Raw genomic sequence first — 21,686 nt, 5'->3', positions numbered from 1 at the left:
TCTCCATCTCTCTACACTCCTTTTCCAACTTTAAAACACTCCTTAAAACCTCCCTGTTTGACCCAGCTTTTGTTCATCTGACTTAATTTCCTAACGTACGAATTACGGGCAGAAATAGGCCACTCGGCCCCTCGAACCTGTTCTACCATTCAGTAAGATCATGGCTGATCTGATTGCAACTTCAACGCAACATTCCTGCCTATCCATAGCATTTGAATATTACAAGTCAGCCCATGACGGAATCATCTGGGCTTACCTGCCTCTGTGGTCTTGCTGGGGAAGGTTCTCTCCAGTAGGACCGGAGGTCATTGAGGCACCCCCCCATCCCCGGGAGGTCGAGGGCAGAGGGGAGTGTCCCTTGGGCCGTGCCCACCACGCAGTGCCAAGGGGATGGGGTTTGAGGGTGCAGGGCATGAGAGAGCAGGGCCATATTGGGGCTTGCTATCCAGGGGGATCCGTTGCGCACTCTGGCAAATGCAACCGGTGGGAAAAGGGGGGGTGGTTTCACCCGCAATCTATCTGGCGTGGGGAGAGAGTTGGCGATCAGTCTGGGTGGGGGGGGTGATCGGTGCAGGTGGCGATCTGCCGTGGAGCTCACGGTAGCGGGCAGGGGCGGTGATGGGCCACGGAGGCCCGCTATAGCTGGGGGAGGCAGTGACAAGTTTTTGTGCTCATATAGCATAGAAATCTGCACCTACGCAATTGAGCCCTCTACTGCTATCAGCCGGCTTTTGGCGATTTAGGCCCTGCCCACTCCCCCTTGCTGGCGGAATCCAAGTTTGGCTTGACTTTTTTGAATAAGTCAGGTAAAATTCGATTATTAAGGTCGCCCAAACAAATGGCGTGAATTTCTCCCGTTTCATGCTCGTTCAGGAATTCAATTTGTTTTGGTAAGATCGCCCCTCTGTTTCCAGTGCCCTTTGAGGATGAGTGTTCCAAAGATTCGCAACACTCTTGAGAGAAAAAATTTCTCATCTCTGTATTAAATGGATGACCCTTTAACCTTAAACAGTGACCCCCTAGTTCTAGATTCTGCCACAGAAGGAAACATTCTCTCCACATCCATCCTGTCAAGACCCCTCAGGATCTTGTATGTTTCAATTGAGTTGCCTCTTCCTCTTCTAAACTCCTTACGTGGCCCTGTGTCATCTTTTGTTTTATAATGCTCCAGTGAAGTATCTTGGGACTTTTCCATACATTAAAGGCATTGTTGTAAATGGGGGCTGGGTGGTGTTTTGTTTGTTGTCTGCAGAGCCATTTCACAGAGCTGTGACCTGTTGGCATTGCCAGCGATAGAGGCGGTGATACATGCAGCTACCACAAGGTCAGTGGGGGGAAAGTGACTGATAAATGCTTTTTTTCTGTCCTGTTCCTTCTCACGCAGGATCTGCACACTCGGACCAGCAGCACAGGAACTTTTCCCAAAGAACTGATCCATCAGCTCCTCAGGTTAGCAGGGTTCCCCATGAAAATTCCCAGATGGCAAACAGGCAGAAAAATCACTCCTCGCTGGAGCAGTGCTGAGCAGTGGGGCCTAGAACAAGCCCTTCTCACTTTCATAGAATCCCTATAATACAGAAAGAGGTCATTTGGCCCATCAAGTCTGTACTGACCACAATCTCACCCAGGCCCTATTCCCGTAACCCCACACATTTACCCTGCTAATCCCCTGACACCAGGGTTAATTTAGCATAGACTAACCCATAGATCTTTGGACTGTGGGAAGAAACCGGAGCACCCAGAGGAAACACACACAGACACGGGGAGAACGTGCAAATTCCACACAGTCACCTGAGGCTGGAATTGAACCCAGGTCCCTGGCGCTGTGAGGCAGCAGTGCTAACCACTGTGCCCCCGTGCCACCCATATGATCCTAGATATGAGGTAATGGACTATTTAGGTCAGAGTAATGTAGTTTTGAGAAGAGAGTGGAGGGAGAGGAGGAAAAGAAAAGGATCTTATGTTTGGCTGGTGGATAATGTAGTGCAAGTAAAGGATGTGGGACCATAAAGGACATGACCTACCGCTGCTCCAGAAGCTTCTGTGAGGAGCCAGATGAAGCAGCTGCAGAATGTCTGTATTTCCAGTCACCATGCTGTAGTGTCTGGCATCATGACCCAAAGCATCCACAAGGCCGACATTAGCTCCACTCCGGACAAGAACATCCACCGTCTCCACACTGTCGTTTTCACAGGCCAACATCAAAGCTGTTCTGAGTTTAGGAAAGAAAGCAGAAGGAGGCCACTGTTAGCAGTGGGAGGACCGGAGAGCTTCCTGCATGGTTAGCCGAGACTGGGCTACTGGCAAGTTCAAGATGTTCCGAGTCAAATACTTCAGTGGCCCTACTTAGCAGGAAATGTTCATCCGCCAGGGGGCTGAGTGTGTGGGTAGCCAACAGGACCCTCGTAAGTCAAGATATGGTTCATGTGGGTTGATAAAGAGCCAATCTATGACAAACTCTTTCACCCTGTCCAGAACATTATAGTCTGAGCATGTGACCTGTACTTGAAGGGAGATAAATTCAGAACTAACCACTGGGTAGAATATGTCTGTGACTGAATAGTCATTTTTAAAAATTCATTTGTGGGGCATGAGTGTTGCTGGCTGGGTCAGCATTTATTGCCCATCCCAAGTTGCCCAAGGGCAGTTGAGAGTCAACCACATTGCTGTGGATCTGGAGTCACATGTGGGCCAAACCAGGTAAGGACGGCAGATTTCCTTCCCTAAAGGGTATTCGTGAACCAGATTGGGTTTTTCCGACAATTGACAATGTTTTTCATGGTCATCAGTAGACTCTTAATTCCAGATGTTTTTTATTGAATTCAAATTCCACCATTTGGCGTGGGGGATTCGAATCTGGGTCCCCAGAATGTTAGCTGAGTTTCTGGATTAATTGTCTCGCGATAATACCATTAGGCCTCGCCTGCCCCATTGTATGGGACAGGCTCCCTGAGGAGATGGTGCAAGCAGATGGTGTTGATTCATTCAAATGAAGGCAAGATAAACTTCTTCAGCAATATTTTAGGATACACTCCATGGGAAGTTGAGACTGGCAATAGTCAGCCAACACTCACTGTCAGGATTCTGGCCTGGGGTTTTGACGGGGTCAGAACCTGATTCTGGAACTCCATTCCCGGGGGCCGGTGTAGAATAGTGGTGCGTGAGGCGAGCAGCACACACTGCTCCTGGCCTGGCCAAGCCTGGGTAGCCATCTCCTCACACCACCCCATCCGCTCAGAGATTTGGTAAAGTGGTTAGGGTCTCTGTGACTCATGCTTTATGGCCCTTCAGAGGCTCATGAACCTTTTGAAAGGTAAGTTTAAATGGTGTTATCCATGCCTCCATGTGGGACATGAAAGGACCATGCAGGCATGCAGATGGCATTTGGGACATGGAGGGGGCAGGGGAAGTCGGGGGGGTGGGGGGCGGGGTGGGTGAAAGTGTGAGGGTTGAAGGCTAGACGGCCTCAGAGCCCAGAGGATCAAGGCGGGTGTCTAACCAGCCCGCCCTGTTACTCACCCGCCCCCATGGCCACCTTTAATTTGCTTCCAGGATCGGTGGGCCTGACATATTCCAGTCGCCACCTCCCCGGAGTGAAGATCGCATGTAACCGGGCCCAGGGTGGGTCTGCCAATTGATAAAATTTCGAGCTACCCGCCTTGGGAGCGAAAATCTCACCCTCTAACTTTAAGCTGCTCCAGAGGCTGTCAGTTTATCTAAAAACTGCATTCGACACCACTCACTGAGGAGTAGGGAAGAAAAGTGGAGAAGCAAAATACGGTTGTCTAAAATGTAAATGCTGTTGTACTGGTTTCAGAGATGCAACTCTTGTCATAACGTTCAATCAAGCATAGCTGCCAGTCCAAGTGTCAACATAGCTCAGCTGGTGGAGCCCTGGCCCACTCACAGATGGAATCCCAATTCCAATTCTCTTTTCACACTTGGTGGTACACAAAGGCAGACTTTCGTCTGTTTCCATAGCTAGTAATTCCCAGAACCAGTTGCTCGTCTGTTGCTAAGGGCTTATAGCTTGCGGGAGGCCACTCCACATCAAGCATGGCTGACCAGGAGTCTCTCCCGCTCTTGCCTCCAACCATTGGTGTGTTTGGAAGGATTTTGCAGGTTGACACTCAAGCTGTTTGGCTGCATTATGAACGCACTTTCTTTGACCATCAAGTCCTGGAGTGGGACTTGAACCCGAAGCTTCTGGCTCAGATGCAGGGATGCTACCCACTGTGCCACAAGAGCTCCCTACTCACTATAAACCATGGGTTTATAGACTTGAGCACATACTCTAGGCTGACACTTCAGTGCCAAACTGAGGGAACACGGCATTGTTGGATCTGTCATCTTTCAAGATGGATTAGTAGACTAAAGGTTCTTTCAGCCTATTCACTTGGTGTTCTGTGGCACTACTTGTCAGCCCTGTCTCAGTTAGGAGAACTCTTACCTCTCGATCAGAAGCTTATGTGTTCAAGTTCCACTCCAGGGCTAGAACACCAAAATCAAGGCTGAGGCTTCAATGCACTCTGACTTTTCAGAGGTGCTATTTCTTGGACGAGACATTAGGCTGAGACCCCGACTGTTCTCTGAGGTGGACATAAACGCTCCCATAGCACAATTCGTAAAAGAGTAGGGGAGTCTGTCCCGGCCCCTCAATCAGCATTGTAATAACAGATCATCTGGCCATTATCACATTGCTATTGGTGGGAGCTTGCTGTGTGCAAAATGACTGCCACTTTATACTGGTGATTACAGATAAAAACAGGCATTTTATTGGCTGTAAAGTGTTTTGGAATGTCCGCTGATCATGAATGGAATTACACGAGTTCAAATCTCTCTCCTTTTCATTAAAGAGGAACAGGAAGAAATACAAGCCATCATTCCCTGTTTGGCCATCATCTCCAAAATGAATAATCGATTCCCTTGCTCTTTGAGAGATCTTGCTGTGCATCAACTTAAAGATTTTCCTCCTCATATTCATATCCTTCCATATGGCCTCGCTCTTCCCTATCTTAATAATCTCCTCGAGTCTGACAAGAGTTTTGTGTTCCTCCAACTTTGGCCCCTCTTTTCCTTCATTCCATCACTGGCAGCCATCTTTTCAGCTGCCTCGTCTCTAATCTCTGGAATTCCCCACCGAAACCTCCCGACAGCTCTCTCTGCCTTAAGATGTTTCTTAAGATCTGCCTCCATAACCGAGTTTTATTGTCTGTATTGTCTCCTTGTGTGACTCAGAGTCAAAGTCTGTTTCATTTACTCTTTTGTGAAGCATCTTGGGGAGTTTTATTGTGTTAAAGACAATTTATAAATATAAATATAAATGAAGTGTATTACAATGGTTGATCACTGGTCGATGTGTTTTAGGTTACCCTAAAAATGTGATAAAAGGAGCTTTTGATTAAAGTCACACTTTACCTGACTTCCTGTTGACTAATATTATCTCAGCTGAGAGACACAGCTCACCTTCCCTGTTTATCCCTGCTGTTGACATCACCTCCCCTTACAATCAGGCACCTGCACATCTCATAGTTGCTCATCTGTGCAGCCAGAATCAGTGGAGTGCAGCCATCCTAGACAAGAGAGAGAGAGAGAGAGAAGATCCCATAACTACCAGGTTCCAAATCAAATGCCAGCACACCATAGATGCTGCTCACTTTGTTGGACCCACTGCCTCCCATTTAGAGCTGATCATAGAATCCCTATAGTGCAGAAGGGGGCCATTCAGCCCACCAAGTCTACACCAACAACCATCCAACCCAGACCCTATCCCCTTAACCCCACGTATTTACCCTGCTAGTCCCCCTGACACTAACAGGCAAGTTAGCATGGCCAATCGACCTAACCCGCAGATCTTCGGACCGTGGGAAGAAACCGGAGCACCCAGAGGAAACCCACGCAGACACGGAGAGAACATGCAAACACCACAAAGACAGTGACTCCAGGCTGAAATTGAAGCTGGGTCCCTGGCGCTGTGAGGCAGCAGTGCAAACCACTGTGCCGCCCAGGTGACTGAATCTTTGACATCCTCTTACTCTCAGGCCAACCAGATCCCAGTGGGCTGAGACCTTGCTGAGGCAACATTGCCTGCAAACAGGAGGATTTAGAGGGTAGGAATTCTAAACGGTACATATTTCTGCATTTCTTGCTCATCTTTTGTGAGTTTTGTCTATTCGAACTGTAAGAGGTATGTTGTAAAAAATTGGGAGAATCCTGCAGCCATCCAAAGAGTCAGTTATAGAGGAGTTGGGGAGTTATTAAAGTGGTACCATTATTTAGGGGCAGCATGGTGGCACAGTGGTTAGTACTGCTGCCTCACAGCGCCAGGGACCCAGGTTCAATTCCAGCCTTGGGTGACTGTCTGTGGATAAAGTAAGAGGTCTCACAACACCAGGTTAAAGTCCAACAGGTTTATTTGGAATCACAAGCTTTCGGAGCGCTGCTCCATCACTCACTTGATGAAAGCTCCGAAAGCTCGTGATCCCAAATAAACCCGTTGAACTTTAACTGGGTGTTATGAAACTTCTTACTGTGCCCACCCCTGTCTAATGCCGGCATCTCCACATCGTGTCTGTGTGGAGTTTGTACGTTCTCCCCATGTCTGCAAGGGTTTCATCCGGGTGCTCTGGTTTCCTCCCACAGTCCAAAGACGTGCAGGTTAGGTGGATTGACCATGCTAAATTACCCCTTAGTGCCCCAAGATGTGAAGGCTAGGGGGATTAGTGGGGTAAATGCATGCGGTTACTGGGATAAGGTGGCAGGTGGGCCTGGGTAAGATGCCCTATCGGAGACTCGATAGGCCAAATGGACTCCTTCTGCACTGTGGAGATTCTATAGGGAGCAAACAACCTGGCTTCTTGCTTGATAGTTCCTGCCAGATGCTCAACTTTTGGGCAGCCAAATAGGTGGATAAATAAAGCCAAAGGTCCATGCAATGCATTCGCACCCTGAATTTGGGAGAAATGCTCAGTAATGAGCCAAGACTCTGTGGGCCTGATTTTACCATTTTCATTCTAAGTGCTGAATCTGGGCGTAATTCAGATCCGACTTGGAAATCTGCTTTCAGGTGACCCCCATACGCACTCAACCTGAAAAAAAATTGCAGGTCCCATTCACGCTGTGGGCGGGGCTTAGCGCGCCCAAATCGATCGGAGCTCTGAACTGCGCATGCGCAGTTAGAAAAAAATTTGAAAAAGCGCGCCCGTGTCAGATCGCTCCCGGGCCACATAAAGCAGAGAAAGCAGCGCTGGAGTGAAAAGCGGGAGCAATGGTCCCCACAGACATCACTGTCCCCCTTATCCACCCCCCCCACTACCCACAGACATCACTGCCCCCTTTATCCACCCACCCCTCCCACCCCCAGCTACCCAGATCGATCGCGACTCCCTGCTCCCTTCCCTCCCCCCACCAATCGCCCGCAGAGTGGCAGCGGACCCCCCTGCCCCCCTCACCCTCCCCACCAGAGATCCATCTGCCCCCCCCCCCCCACCAGTGAGCGATCGGGCCTCTCCCCCCCACCAGAGATACATGTTAGCTGCCTCTCTCCTCCCCCTTCCTCCCCCCACCCTCTCCCCCAGAGAATGGTCTGGTCTCACTACCCCACCCCCCCCCCCCACCCCGAGAATGATCTGGCCCCCCCACCACCAGACAACAATCATCCCTCCCCACTCCCCACCGCCCCTCCACCCCACCTCCAGAGACAACGATCTGGCCTCACTCCCCTCCCCCCCCACCCAACCAGAGAATGATCAGGCCTGCCTCCCTCCTCCCCACCATCACTGATCTGAGTCAGGGAGCCGTTGGAAGCTCTGAACTCGCTCTTCAGCAGCTGGGCACCCGATTCAGACTTTTATTCAGCAGGTCCATTTCGGCGCGATTCCGGATTGGCGAACGCGGTGGTAAAGGGGGAAGTGCTGATAAAGTTGGGCAGGCAGTTCATTAATTCAATTGAAACACATGCAAATACATTTAAATCGCCGTTGCGGCTGTTTCAGGCGCGAATCGGATCGTGGCCATTCCCGGGTTTCAGTAAAGTGGCCAACTGCGCGGATGCGGGCACGGATCGCGTTAATGGCCTCACACCCACTTTACCACGTTTTTGCGCCCGGACGCAATGGTAAAATCGGGCCCTGTGTTCCAGCTCCCAGCATTCCCTTCAGTTTAAACAAAGAGAACGACAACAGAGTCGTCATCATCAGGGTCGGGGACTTGCGTACCTGTACCTTCACTATCCACTGGCAGGGAGATACAGTAAGAAGTTTAACAACACCAGGTTAAAGTCCAACAGGTTTATTTGGTAGCAAATAACCTGTTGGACTTTAACCTGGTGTTGTTAAACTTCTTACTGTGTTTACCCCAGTCCAACGCCGGCATCTCCACATCACGACTACCAGGGAGATACACCCAGCAATGCCAGCCAGTGAAATAATACTCAGGAACCGAGTATTGAATGCCAATGATGTTATACCTTTAGGAAGTATTTTTTAACACCCCCCCCCCCCACCCCCCCCCCCCCTCCCACCTCCCCCCCCTCCCCCCCCACCTCACTGATTTCACCACCAACCGGACAAAACACATTCCACTGAGAATTCCAGCTTTTCCTGACCAGGATACACCCTCAATCCCTGCCAGAAACTTCCCCGCTGACCTCACGTACTTGTGAGGATTGGCACTGGAGATTCCGGGTACACTGAATCACCACACATACACTGGGACATGGGGACACCAGACACAGAGACATCAGGTCACCAGTTCAACAGGACACTGAATCATCAGGTTACCGCGTGAACAGGGCAGCTGGTTATTGGGTCACCGAGTTATCAGGTTACCTGGTAATAGGGTAACTGGATTAGTGGTTAACCAGGTCATTTGGTCACTAGGACACTAGCTTCAAACATTATTCGAGCCAAGCACACATAAATTTTGGTATGGTCTTCAGACACACACCCAACGTTGATTAAAATAACCAGAAATAACCCTTGCAAGATCAGTCACCAATGATAACCTGCGACCTCTACCATCTAGAAGGACAAGGACAGCAGACACAAGTGAACACCGTCATCTGCAAGTTCCCCTCCAAGTTATTCACCATTTTGACTTGGAAATATATTGCCATTCTTTCACTGTCACTGGGTCAAAATATTGGAACTCCCTCCCTAACAGCACTGTGGGTGTATCTACACCACACGGACTGCAGCAATTCAAGAAGGCGGCTCACCACCACCTTCTCAAGGGCAATTAGGGATGGGCAATAAATGCTGGCCTAGCCAGCAATACCCACATCCCAGGAATGAATATAAAAATAACATCAAGGCATCATTGTTTACACATCTGATAAATAACTCTCCAATCCAAGATAAAATGTGCCGTAACGTCCGATGCAGTGGTAATTGAGTGGGATGGCCACTCCTCTCGTGATTACCCGGTAATCCAGGTGATCCTATCTGGCCCAAGCTTCTAACTCAGGCCAGATGAGATCTCCGGAGCCTACAGGCAAAGGCCAATCAGTGGCAGGTAAATAAGCCACACCCCTTCTTTATGACAATCGCTCCTGTAAACCAGGAATGTGTAACAGGTCCAGCCAAATTTAATGGTCGCTGGGAAAAGGTAGGATAAGGTAAGTGAGCAAGACTTGGGAGGGAGGTGGGGAGTGGGGGAGGTCAGGTTGGGCCTGAGTAAGGGGTATGTTGATAGTCATGTCTGGGTTAGGGAGGGACAGAGGTCAGTAGTTGGACCTGGGGGTGAAGTGGGGAGGATCTGGGGGGCGTGGGGGTGGGGGGGGAAGAAGTCTGGGGTCAGAGTGGTTGGGGGAGTTTGAACCCCCCCTTCAGGGGGTTGGGCAACCGGGGGTTGGGCAAGTCAGGGGTTGGTCCTGGTTGGGGGGAGGTTGGATGTCAGTGGGGGCTGGATGAGTCCTGTAGGGGTTTGGGGAGGGTTAGGACTCAGAATCATTGAATCCCCACAGTGCAGAAGGAGGCCATTCAGCCCATCGAGTCTGCACCAACTCGTTGACAGAGTGCCTTACCCAGGCTCTCTCCCCTGCCCTATCCCCATAACCCCACATATTCACCATAGTTAATGCATCGAACCTACACACCTTGGACACTAAGGGGCAATTTAGCATGGTCAGTCCACCTAACCTGGATTGTGGGAGGAAACCAGAGCACCCGATGAGTTCCGTGAAGTTTGGCTGGAGGTGGGGTCAGTACAATAATTATCAAGAAGCTAGAAGTGGTTTTAATTCTTCTAACATTTCTTGGGTAACAGTTGCGGAACCATCTGAAGTTTGCAATTTAACTCGCATTTCCAGATGGTTCCCAGTGTCGGGTAATTGTCCAAAGGAAGCTTGATTATCAAAGGCAATTGTTGTACAATCCTTACTTGGGGTCTCCCACGTTGGGTTCTCCAGTGTATCTTTGGGGTACCTCCCCAGCCTGGTGCACTGCCCTGGAGATTGGAAGTTACGGCAATAATTCCCCCGACGAGGGAACTTTAAATTCCCACCTTTCAAATTTGAAAGATGTTTTTCGTACATCCGCACCCGGAGACTTCATCTCTGCATTATTTTGATGCATTGTTAATCCAACACCAATGAATAAAAGAAGTTAACCCTCCGCTTCACACACCCAGGAGGAAAAATCAGTTCAGACCAGTATTCTTATTTCCCCATTTTGCTGTTTTTTTCCTTCTGGCTTCGAATGAAATCACAGAGAGCGGGTAAGAAACGTCACTTACATCGTCATGGACATTCAAAGGAGACTTGAAGTTGCACAGAGTCTGAACACAGGAAAAGCTCCCACTCATAGCTGCAACGAGAGAGAGCAAAATGAAGAGGATTTTGTAAACACACAGGGTATGGCCACAGCTCATAGTTTCAGCCGAACTGAACCGGCCACCCGTTAACATCGTGTGTAGTTGGCAAAAAGAACTGCCTTTTACTTCAACTGTTTGAATGCATAGGGGCGACACGGTAGCACAGTGGTTAGCACTGCTGCTTCACAGCTCCAGGGACATGGGTTCGATTCCCGGCTTGGGTCACTGTCTGTGTGGAGTTTGCACATTCTCCTCGTGTCTGCGTGGGTTCCCTCCGGGTGCTCCGGTTTCCTCCCACAGTCCAAAGATGTGCGGGTTAGCTTGATTGGCCATGCTAAAATTGCCCCTTAGTGTCCTGAGATGCATCGGTTAGAGGGATTAGTGGGCAAATATGTAGGGATATGGGGGTAGGGCCTGGGTGGGATTGTGGTCGGTGCAGACTCGATGGGCCGAATGGCCTCTTTCTGTACTGTAGGGTTTCTATGATTTCTATGTTTCTATGATTCATGGGAATTTAATCTCACCTGATCCTGCTACAGGAGGATTGGTTCTGATCCCAGTACAAATGGACTGGTCATAATGCATATCCAGGAGGATTCAAATCAGCGAAGGAGTTTGGAGCAAGAGATCATGGAGAGCCTTCCAGGCATTGTCCTCGAATAATGCACGGTGAAACCAACCAGGGACGAGGTCATTTTGACCTCTTCAGTGTAAATGTAAAGTCACCATAGTCCCAGGTGACCATAGGCTGCTCTCCCCTTTGAAGGAGAGGGCTGACTGGTGGTGATTTAACCTGAGGGTCACCATACCTCAGGTGAGGGGTAAGGTTGAGGAGGCAGGCTTTTATGAATAACCTTAGCCGGTATGGGAATTCAACCCGTGCTGTTGGCATCACTCTGCATCACGAACCAACTGTCTAGCCAACCGACCCTGACAGGGTTAATCAGTAATTCACTGATTAAGCCTGGAGCCATACCAGGGACCTGGTTCAATTCCCGGCTTGTCTGAGTGGAGTTTGCACGTTCTCCCCGTGTCTGCATGGGTTTCCTCTGGGTGCTCCGGTTTCTTCCCGCAGTCTAAAGATGTGCAGATTAGGGTGCACTGGCCATGCTAAATTGCCCCTTAGTGTCCCAGGTGCATAGGTTGGAGGGATTAGCAGGGTTAATACATGGGATCACGGGGATAGGGCCGGGGTGGGATTGTTCTCGGTACAGACTCAATGAGCCGAATGGCCTCCTTCTGCACCGGAAGGAATCTATGATTCTAATCTCACAGGTCAGGATGCTCTGTGGAGGAGGGTTCTTAATACGATAGAATTTGCCACGGGGTGGAATTTTCATCGAGTCAATTTGACTTTGGAGCCCTTTATAATTGGTGAGTGGCCCCAAGTGATGGATTCCATTCCTGAACTGCCTGATTTTCAGGGATGCCTTTAAAGGATTCTGGATACTCCTGTCAATAGATCACAGCCAGCGTTCATGATCTAGCCAGCTCCATTGCAGCAATAGGTGTCTCCTACTCACTCACAGTCGGGCCAGGCTTTTAAAAAGTCGTGGTCCACAGCCCCTCAGAGGAGTGTGCATGAGAGAACCTTTTAAACTGAGGTAATAAATGGTCCTCCTCATGCCCCTGTGCCAAGTCTCACTCTCCCATCCACTCTCCATGGCCCCTCATGACACCTACGCCAAGGTTTGCCTTTCCACCCAACTTCCATGACCTCTCTAGCCCCCATGCCAACCTTTGCCCTTACTCCTACATCCCCTTATGCCAACAGAACCCATAATGGGGATTAAGGAAATGGCAGAGAAATTAAACAAATATTTAGTGTGTCTGTCTTCACAGAAGACGTGCCAGAAATAACATACCAAAACAAAGGCCTAATGAGAGTGGGAAGCTTAAAATAATTAATATTACCACAAATGAAGTAATGGAGAAATTAATAGGACCAAAAGCCAACAAATCTCCTGAACCTATTGGCCTTCATCCTAGTATACTAAAAGGATTGGCTGCAGAGATACATTGGCTGTGATTTTCTAAAATTCCCAAATGCAAGTGGATTGGAAATTCCTGTCCTGGTCTCTTCACAGACGCTACAGTTAAGAGAGAACGTCTCTACTTTCTCAGGTGGCTAAGGAAATTCAGCATGTCAGTTACAACTCTCACCAATTTTTACAGATGCACCACAGAAAGCATCCTTTCCGGATGTACCACAGCTCGGTATGGCTCCTGCTCTGACCATGACCGCAAGAAACTACAAATGGCTGTGAATGTACCCAATCCATCACGCAAACCAGCCTCCTATCCAGTGACTCCGTCTACACTTCCTGCTGCTTGGAAAAGCAGCCAGCATAATCAAGGACCCCACGCACTCCGGACATTCTCTCTTCCACCTTCTTCCATCAGAAAAAAGATACAAAAGTCTGAGAACACATGCCAATCGACTCAGACTTTTGAATGGACCTACGTTGTATTAAGCTGATCTTTCTCTACACCCTAGCTATGACTGTAACACCACATTCTGCACTCTCTCCTTTCCTTCTCCCCTTTGTACTTTATGAACAGTATACTTTGTGTGTATAGCGTGCAAGAAACAATACTTTTCACTGTATCCCAATACATGTGACAATAATAAATCAAATCAAATGTCACGCCACTACTCAGGAAAGGAGAGAGTGTTAGCCTGACTTTAGCCACTGGGAAAATGCTGGAATCTATTGTTAAGGAAGCTGTAACAGGGCACTAAGAAAGTCATTTCCTAATTGGTCAGAATCAACATTGTTTTATGATAGGGAAATCATGTTTGGCAAATAAAGAACAAAGAAAATTACAGCACAGGAAGAGACCCTTCGACACTCCAAGCCTGCACCGACCATGCTGCCCGACTGAACTAAAACCCCCTACCCTTCCGGGGACCATATCCCTCCATTCCCATCCTATTCATGTATTTGATAAGACACCCCTTAAAGGTCACTACCGTATCCGCTTCCACTACCTTCCCCGGCAACGAGTTCCAGGCACCCACTACTCTGTGTAAAAAATCTGCCTCATACATCTCCTTTAAACCTTGCCCCTCGCACCTTAAACCTATGCCGTAAATCTACTAGAGATTTTTGAGAATCTAACTAGCAGGGTAGATGAGGGGAACCAGTGAGTGTTGTACATTCTAGTTTTAGTTCGATAAGATGCCACATAAAAAGTCGCTACATAAAATTAAGACACATGGTATTGGGGGCAACATATTCACATAGATCAGCTGCTCATTCATTGACCAATTTTGATATTCTGGCATTGCATCTACCAGTTTGATTGTTCACATTCAGTGGCATCAAGTACACACCATTCCAGGTGACTCCTGTCATGGAGACTCTACAAATAAAGTTGTGTAGTGCAGCTGTGGGAATGAACTTTGCACTTAAAAAGTCTTGCTGCAATTATGTAGGGCTGCATGCCATTGCTTTATGTAACTAAATCTACAACTGGAGTAATGAGTACTCGAGGAAAGTTACCTCAGGGGAGATGGTAGTCTAGTGGTATTATTACTGGACTCATAATCCAAAGGCCCAGAAGCTAGTCTCAGAAATGATGACCATGGCAACCACCATTGATTGTTGTAAAAACCCATCTAGTTCACTAATGTCCCTGAGGAAAGGATTTGATTTGATTTGATTTGATTTCTTGGACAGTAATGTTCCTTAGGGAAGGAAATCTGCCATCCTTACCTGGTCTGGCCTACATGTATTTCCAGAGACACAGCAATGTGGTGAACTCCTAAGTGCCCTCAAGGGCAAGTAAGGATGGGAAACAAATGTGTACTTTGGCAGCAATGCCCACATCCCATGAGAGAACAAAAAAAGCAAAGGTTCATTAAGCTGATGTGTGGGAGGAGAGGGTTGTCAATGAAGAGAAATCCTGTTGAATGGACTGATAATCTCTGGTGTTTAGAACAATGAGATGTGATCTTATTACAACTTGTAAGACTCTGAAGGGAACAAAAGCAGAACATTGCGAATGCTGGAAGTCTGAAATAAAAACCGAAAAGGCTGGAAATGCGCATCCTGGCAGGATTTGTGGAGGGAGAGAGTTAACGTTCCAGGTCAATGTCTTTTGTCAGAACTTGGATTGAGAGTGAGGTTTGGCAGGGTAGAAGCTGAGAGGCTGCTTCCCCTGGCTGGAGTGTCAGGGATACAGTCTCAGGATAAGGATGGAATTTAGGACAAAAAGGAGGAGAAATTTCTTCACTCAGAGGGTTGTGAATCGATAGAATTCTTTACCTCAGGGGGCTGTTTTTGATTTGATTTATTATTGTCACATGTGTTAGCATACAGTGAAAAGTATTGTTTCTTGTGCGCTACACAGACAAAGCATACCATTCATAGAGAAGGAAAGGAGAGAGTGCGGAATGTAGTGTTACAGTCATAGCTAGGGTGGATGTCGTTGAGGAAATTCAAGGCTGAGACTGATGGACTTTTGGACACTAAGATAAGCTAGAGATATGGGGAACGAGTCTGAATGGAGTTGAGCTTGAAGATCAGCCATGATTTTACTGGTGGAGCAGGCGCGATGTCTCACACAGTCTAATCCTGCTCCTTTTTCTAATTTCTTATTCATTGTTCCTGATCAGGGGACGGGGAGATGGATCCTGATCAACTTATGTTGGAGTACACGAGTGATTTATTTAATTGTGCAGTCCTTGTAAATTCTTGTGCACAGCCACGGACGAGCAGTAAGGGAGTTGAGTTGCGCACAGCCTGAGGAAGGACTTCAGGGTCACTGTGAACCCATGCAGTTTACATGGAACATTAGTTATGGTCCTGGTTCAGGAGTGACCCTGATCCTCATCCTTGTATTGGAGGCTTGATCCTGATCTTATCAAGGAGTATTGATTCTGATCCCAATCCTAATCCTGATAGAGGTGACTTTATCCTGATCCTGGTACACGGGCACTGGTTCTGATCTTGGTACACGGGCACTGGTTCTGACCCTGATCCCGGCACAGGTGGATCAGTCCTAATCTTGGTTGAGTCAATGCTTGTCCCTCCCGACCCATCCACATTGCCCCGAAGAACAAGCAACCCTTCCAGGACTTACCTTCGAACCCTGACGATGAGAACGCAACCCAGCATGCATCATCCTCAAAGTTTTCATGAGGCCAGTGGCACTCAGAGACCCAGGATTAGGATCACAATCAATTCTCCTATACCACAATCAGAATCAGACCCGCAAACATGCTCAGGAACATTTTAAATATGAACGCATGAATTAGAAGTAAGTGTCCTGTAAAGGTTGGGATTGTAAAAATATTACTAGCGAGCTCTCTCTCGTACTCTAAATTTTCCCTACTTATTAATCTTTTTGCCGTTCATTGCTGTTCTTTATATTCTTTCCAGTCTTCTGACCTGCCAGCCCTCTGCGCAATTATAAACTTTTCTTTGAGTTTAATGCTGTATTTAACTTTTTCAGGTAACCGCAGGTGATGGGCCCTCCCCCTGGAATTTTTCTTTCTCACTGGAATGTCTATTCTGTTTATTCTGAAATATCCCTTTAAATGTCTGCCAATGAACCTCTGTTGATCCATCCCTTACCACATTTGCCAGTTCACTTTAGTTAGCTCTGGTTTCATGACCTCGTAATTGCCTTTATTTAAGTTTAAAATGCTAGTCTTGGATGCACTCCTCTCTCCCTCAAACTGAATATAAACTTCAATCATATTATGATCTCTGCTACGCAACCTCAGGATGCCTTCAATGTGAGGTTATTAATTCATCCTGCCTCCTTGCAAAACATCAGCTCCATTTCCATCTACATGGTCTCCAGTTAAGGCAGTTAGCAGGGTATAATCTGTCCCCTTTGCCATGCTGATATCTGACCATTACCATGATAGAAGGGACGTCCCCGGGTGATGATGACTCTCTGTCCTATTTGTGGTGCTACTCCAAATTGAGAATGTCAGGTGTGTGACCCCCTCTTGTATACTGTCCCGGGGACCCTACAGTTACTATCCTTAAACCTGTCACTCTGCAAGCTCGCTGTCAACACACTCAGGCAGACTGAAGGAAGATATGGCAGTTTTGAGAGGTACTAACCTGCATGGTGTAATGCGATCCTTCCGTAATTATCCATAGCATTCACTGGGCATTTTTCCTAAAGAGAGAAAGCCTCACATTTATATAGCACCTTTCACAATGTCAGGATGTCACTTTACAGCCAATGAAATAGATTGGAGGTGTAACTCCCATTGTGATGAAGCAAATAGTTGTGCACGCAGTAAGTTCCAACAAACAGCATTGTGATAATAATCCGATATAGTCAGTTGGTTTAGAGATAAATATTGGCCAACTTTAGGGAGAATTCCACTCCCCTCCTTTGGAATAGCTGCTCTTATCCACCAATTCCACCCCCTCTATCTTCTCTCATCTCCACTGTAGGATAAATATCCACCCCACCACCCCACCCAAAGATATCCAGATCTGCCCACTACTCACACACTGCCCTTGCTTCCCCCATTCCCCGCACAACGACCCCACCCATATGGGGACTCATACAGCATAGAAGGAGGCTATTCAGCCCACCCTGCCTGGGCAGGCTCTTTGGTAGAGCTATCCAATTGGTGCCAACCCCTCTGCTCTTTCCCTTTGCCCTTCAAAATGTTCCTTTTGAAGAATTTATTCCATCGTTTTGGAAAGTGACTATTGAATCTGCCTCCAGGTTATAATAGCTGTGACTGTATGCCCCTTTATTTAACATCCAGCTCCATCTTGGAGTTCTACTCCGGGTTATACCCAATGGGCGGCATGGGGGCACAGTGGTTAGCACTGCTGCCTCACAACGCCAGGGACCCAGGTTCAATTCCAGCCTCGAGTGACTGTCTGTGTGGAGTTTGCACGTTCTCCCCGTATCTGCGTGTGCTTCCTCCGGATGCTACAGCTTCCTCACACACTCCAATAATGTGCAGATTAGATGAATTGGCCATGTTAAATTGCCCCTTAGTATCAGGGGGATTAGTAGGGTAAATACATAGTTACAGGGATAGGGCCTGGAAGGGATTGTTGTCAGTGCAGGTTCGCTAGGCCAAATGACCTCCTCCTGCATTGTAGGGATTCTATTCTATTCTAATGCCTCATGTACACCGATATGATCCTTGAAGACAATTCTGTGGCATTGTCATGTTAATAAAATGTGGCTGCTAATCCATTTAACAGGCCCTTAAAGTCTCTGTGACCTGTATAGAGGTTAGGCACCGTGAGTATGGGTCCCAGTGGTCTGTCAACCTGATATATGACTTGGAGGTAACACACTAATACTGTTATTTTCTGGATATCAGCTGAGCCAACTCCGAGAGCTCTGTGCGAACAGGTAAGAGAATCAGTCCGACACTCTCTTCAGGCTGGAGAGCGCCCACATCTGGGGGCCGATTCTCCCAAAAATGCTGAATTGGTGAGAAAACTGGTCTTGATCATGACTGTTTTGTCAGTGCAACTTCAGACCTGAGTCTCCCCACTCTGTGCACTGCAGAGGTCCCGGTCGTGAATATCATTAAAAACCCTGGATGTGGGGGCCTATTCGCGCGGAGTCTGACAGTTCTGGAACTCTGCGCATGCGCAGTGACTCCGATCTGTCAGACTCCCCGTTTGCTGACCAGCTCGATCACTGGCCAGTCCAGGACCCCCGCAGTGCTGCCCCTCCAGCACCCCCCCCCCCCTCCACAGCCCGATCGCAGCCCCCATGACAATTCCCGGGCCAGCCCCGACTCCCCCCCCTGCCCTAGAGCACCCCGATGCCCAGCCCCCTGCAGTGGCAATCCCCCCACCCCCTCACCCCGACAGACCCCCCCTCCCCTGCTGAACTCCCTGGGGGCAGACCCCGCCGACGGGAGGTAGAATCCCCCTGACGGGAGGCAGTCCCCCAAGTTCCCCCCCACCCCCAGCCCGCATCTCCCGACCGGACCCGCCAGAAAATTTGCGGGTCGCAATGGGAGAATCGCCCCCCCTGGAATGCTGCACTCCAAATCAGACACAGGTAGGAACTCAGCAACAAAACATGGTTCCCTCACTGAGGTACTGTGATGAATGCGGTTAAAGTTTATTTATTAGTCACAAATAGGCTTACATTAACACTGCAATGAAGTTACTGTGAAAATCCCCTAGTCGCCACACTCCGGCGCCTGTTCGGGTACACGGAGGGAGAATTTAGCATGGCCAATACACTTAATCAGCACGTCTTTCGGACTCTGGAAGGAAACCGGAGCACCCGGAGGAAACCCACAGACACAGGGAGAATGTGCAGACTCCGCACAGACTGTGACCCAAGCTGGAATTGAACCTGGGTCCCTGACACTGTGAGGAAGCAGTGCTAACCACTGTGCCACCATGGTTGCCCTCCTATATGTTGGCCAAGTGCTCATGATGCAGAAGACTTTGTTGCTGGAAGACTTATGAAAATGGAAAAAAATTAGAGCCAAGCTCCAGTCTGTCCAGAGCTCTGATGAAGTGTCATCCAGACTCAAAACATTGGCTCTATTCTCTCTACAGGTGCTGTCAGAACTGCTGAGATTTTCCAGCATTTTCTGTTTCTGTCTCAGTTTCCAGCATCTGCAGTATTTTGCCTTTATCTGGCCTGTCCTTGCTTGGAGCCACTCATGTAGAAATCTCGACAACAATATCAGTCTTGGGGAAACGTCACATTAAGTGGTGAAGTGCAACTAACCCAGCACAAACCTAAACTTGACTTTTCATTCCTTTTGGGACACTGGAAGAGGAATCATAGACCCCAAATCAATGGAAATAAAACTTGGAAGACTCCTCTAGTTGATCATCACATCACCCTCTGAGATTCACCACAGATCAATCCATACAAACCCCAAATGATGGAAGATATGATCTCAATCAGAGATACCTGCACAAGGTGAAGACTACAACAAAAACAACTTGTATTTATATAGCACCTTTAACAGTAAGATGTCCCAAATTGCCCCACAGGAGGATTAACAGACAACAGTTGGACGGATCACAGAAGGGGATGATAGAAGAGGTGACCAATAGCTTGGGTCAAAGAGTTTAGTTTTAAAGAATGGTTTAAAGAAGAATGGAAAGGCAGAGAGGTTTAGAGAGAGAATCTGGAGTTCTGTGCTCAATTTTGGTCTCCTTATTAAAGGAAGAATATCCATGCATTGAAAGAAATTTAAAGAAGGTTCACTTGGCTGACTTCTGGGATGATAGATTTGTCTTATGAGGAAAGGCTGAGCAGGTTGGGCCTGTACTCGTTGTTACCTGTTTCAATAAGATCATCCCCCGTCCCCTCAATTCTTTGAAACTCATCTGAAGTCCCACCTGACAGGATGGACGCTGAGGAGATGTTTCCCCTCCTGGGGCAATGTAGAACTAGGGAGCACAGTTTAAAAATAAGGAGTCCCATTGAAAGAAACGGTAAGAAGGATTTTTTTTCCTCTCAGAAGATCATTTATCTTTGGAATTCTCTTCCGCAGAGAGCGATAGAGGTTGGGTTATTGAATTTATTCAGAGCGGAGGTAGATAGATTTTTGATTGACAGGAAGTCAAGGGTTATGGGGGGGGGGGGGGGGGCTGCAGAGAGGAAAGTGGAATTAAGGCCACAATCAGAACAGCCATGATCTTATTGACTGAAAGAGCAGACCCGTGGGGGTGGGGGTGAGGGCGCAAATGGCCTACACCTGCTTCTATTTCTCATGATCTTCTAATTCCAGAGTTTCAGGTGCAAACCACTGAAGACAGCCCTCAAAGTTGGATCAAAGGAAACTGGTGATGCACAAGTGACCAGGATTTGAGAAGCACACAGATCTTAGAGGGTTGGTGGGGCAGGAGGAGGTTTACAAAGATGGAGGGAGGTGGGGAGGCCATGAAGGGATTTGAAAACAAGCATGAGGGTTTTGAAATTGAGCTGTTGCCAGGTCAGGAGCCACTGTAGGATAGCGGGCACAAGGAGCCTGGCGCGAGAGGGCGTATACAGCGAGCGGGGTTTTAGATGTACTGAAACAAATAGAATCAGAGCAGAATCCATCCAATAGATTTATAAAACGACACTGCATCAAATTCCAGTATCAGCAGTATTTTACTTATTCAATAGAGGCAGACTTTAGCAACAACTGTGACACAAGGGTAAAGGTCATTATCACCAACTGCAAAAAATCTAATAAGAAAAGAACTGGAAACCTGCACCACCCTCAGGGAGCCCCTGGTGTTAATATTGTGGTAAGAAGTCTCACAACACCAGGTTAAAGTCCAACAAGTTTATTTGGCAGCACTAGCTTTCGGAGTCTCAGGCTCCTTCTTCAGGTGAGTGGGAGTTATGTTCACAAACAGGGCATATAAAGACACAAATTCAATTTACAAGATAATGGTTGGAATACGAGTCTTTACAGGTAATCGATTCTTAAAGGTACAGACAATGTGAGTGGAGAGAGGGTTAAGCACAGGTTAAAGAGATGTGTATTGTCTCCAGCCAGGACAGTTAGTGAGATTTTGCAAGCCCAGGCAAGTCATGGGGGTTACAGAGTGTGACATGACCCCAAGATCCTGGTTGAAGCCGTCCTCATAAGAACATAAGAAATAGGAGCAGGAGTAGGCCATTTAGCCCCTCGAGCCTGCCCCACCATTCAACAAGATCATGGCTGATCTGAAGCAAATCAGTTCCACTTACCCGCCTGCTCCCCATATCCCTTAATTCCCTTATCGATCAGAAATCTATCTACCCGTGATTTAAACATATTCAACGAGGTAGCCTCCACCACTTCAATGGGCAGAGAATTCCAGAGATTCATGCGTGCGGAACTTGGCTATCAGTTTCTGCTCAGCGACTCTGCGTTGTCATGAAGGCCGCCTTGGAGAATGCTTACCCAAAGA

General features: G+C 48.0%; 1 protein-coding gene across 1 annotated transcript in view; it reads right to left on the bottom strand.

Annotated features, from left to right (window-relative positions):
- The window catches only part of ankrd24 (ankyrin repeat domain 24), a 118,144-nt gene that overhangs the window by 54,462 nt on the left and 41,996 nt on the right, over positions 1-21,686 (bottom strand). The window contains exons 5-8 of the mRNA XM_078198010.1: positions 16,896-16,953; positions 10,735-10,805; positions 5,467-5,573; positions 2,025-2,212 (exon numbers count right to left, since the gene is read on the bottom strand). Coding sequence (XP_078054136.1) covers positions 2,025-2,212; positions 5,467-5,573; positions 10,735-10,805; positions 16,896-16,953 — 424 coding nt within the window. The remainder of the gene's footprint in view (positions 1-2,024; positions 2,213-5,466; positions 5,574-10,734; positions 10,806-16,895; positions 16,954-21,686) is intronic.

This window comes from Mustelus asterias, chromosome 26, assembly GCF_964213995.1.
Source record: "Mustelus asterias chromosome 26, sMusAst1.hap1.1, whole genome shotgun sequence".
Taxonomy (NCBI): domain Eukaryota; kingdom Metazoa; phylum Chordata; class Chondrichthyes; order Carcharhiniformes; family Triakidae; genus Mustelus; species Mustelus asterias.
This window is presented reverse-complemented; position numbering and strand designations above follow the sequence as displayed.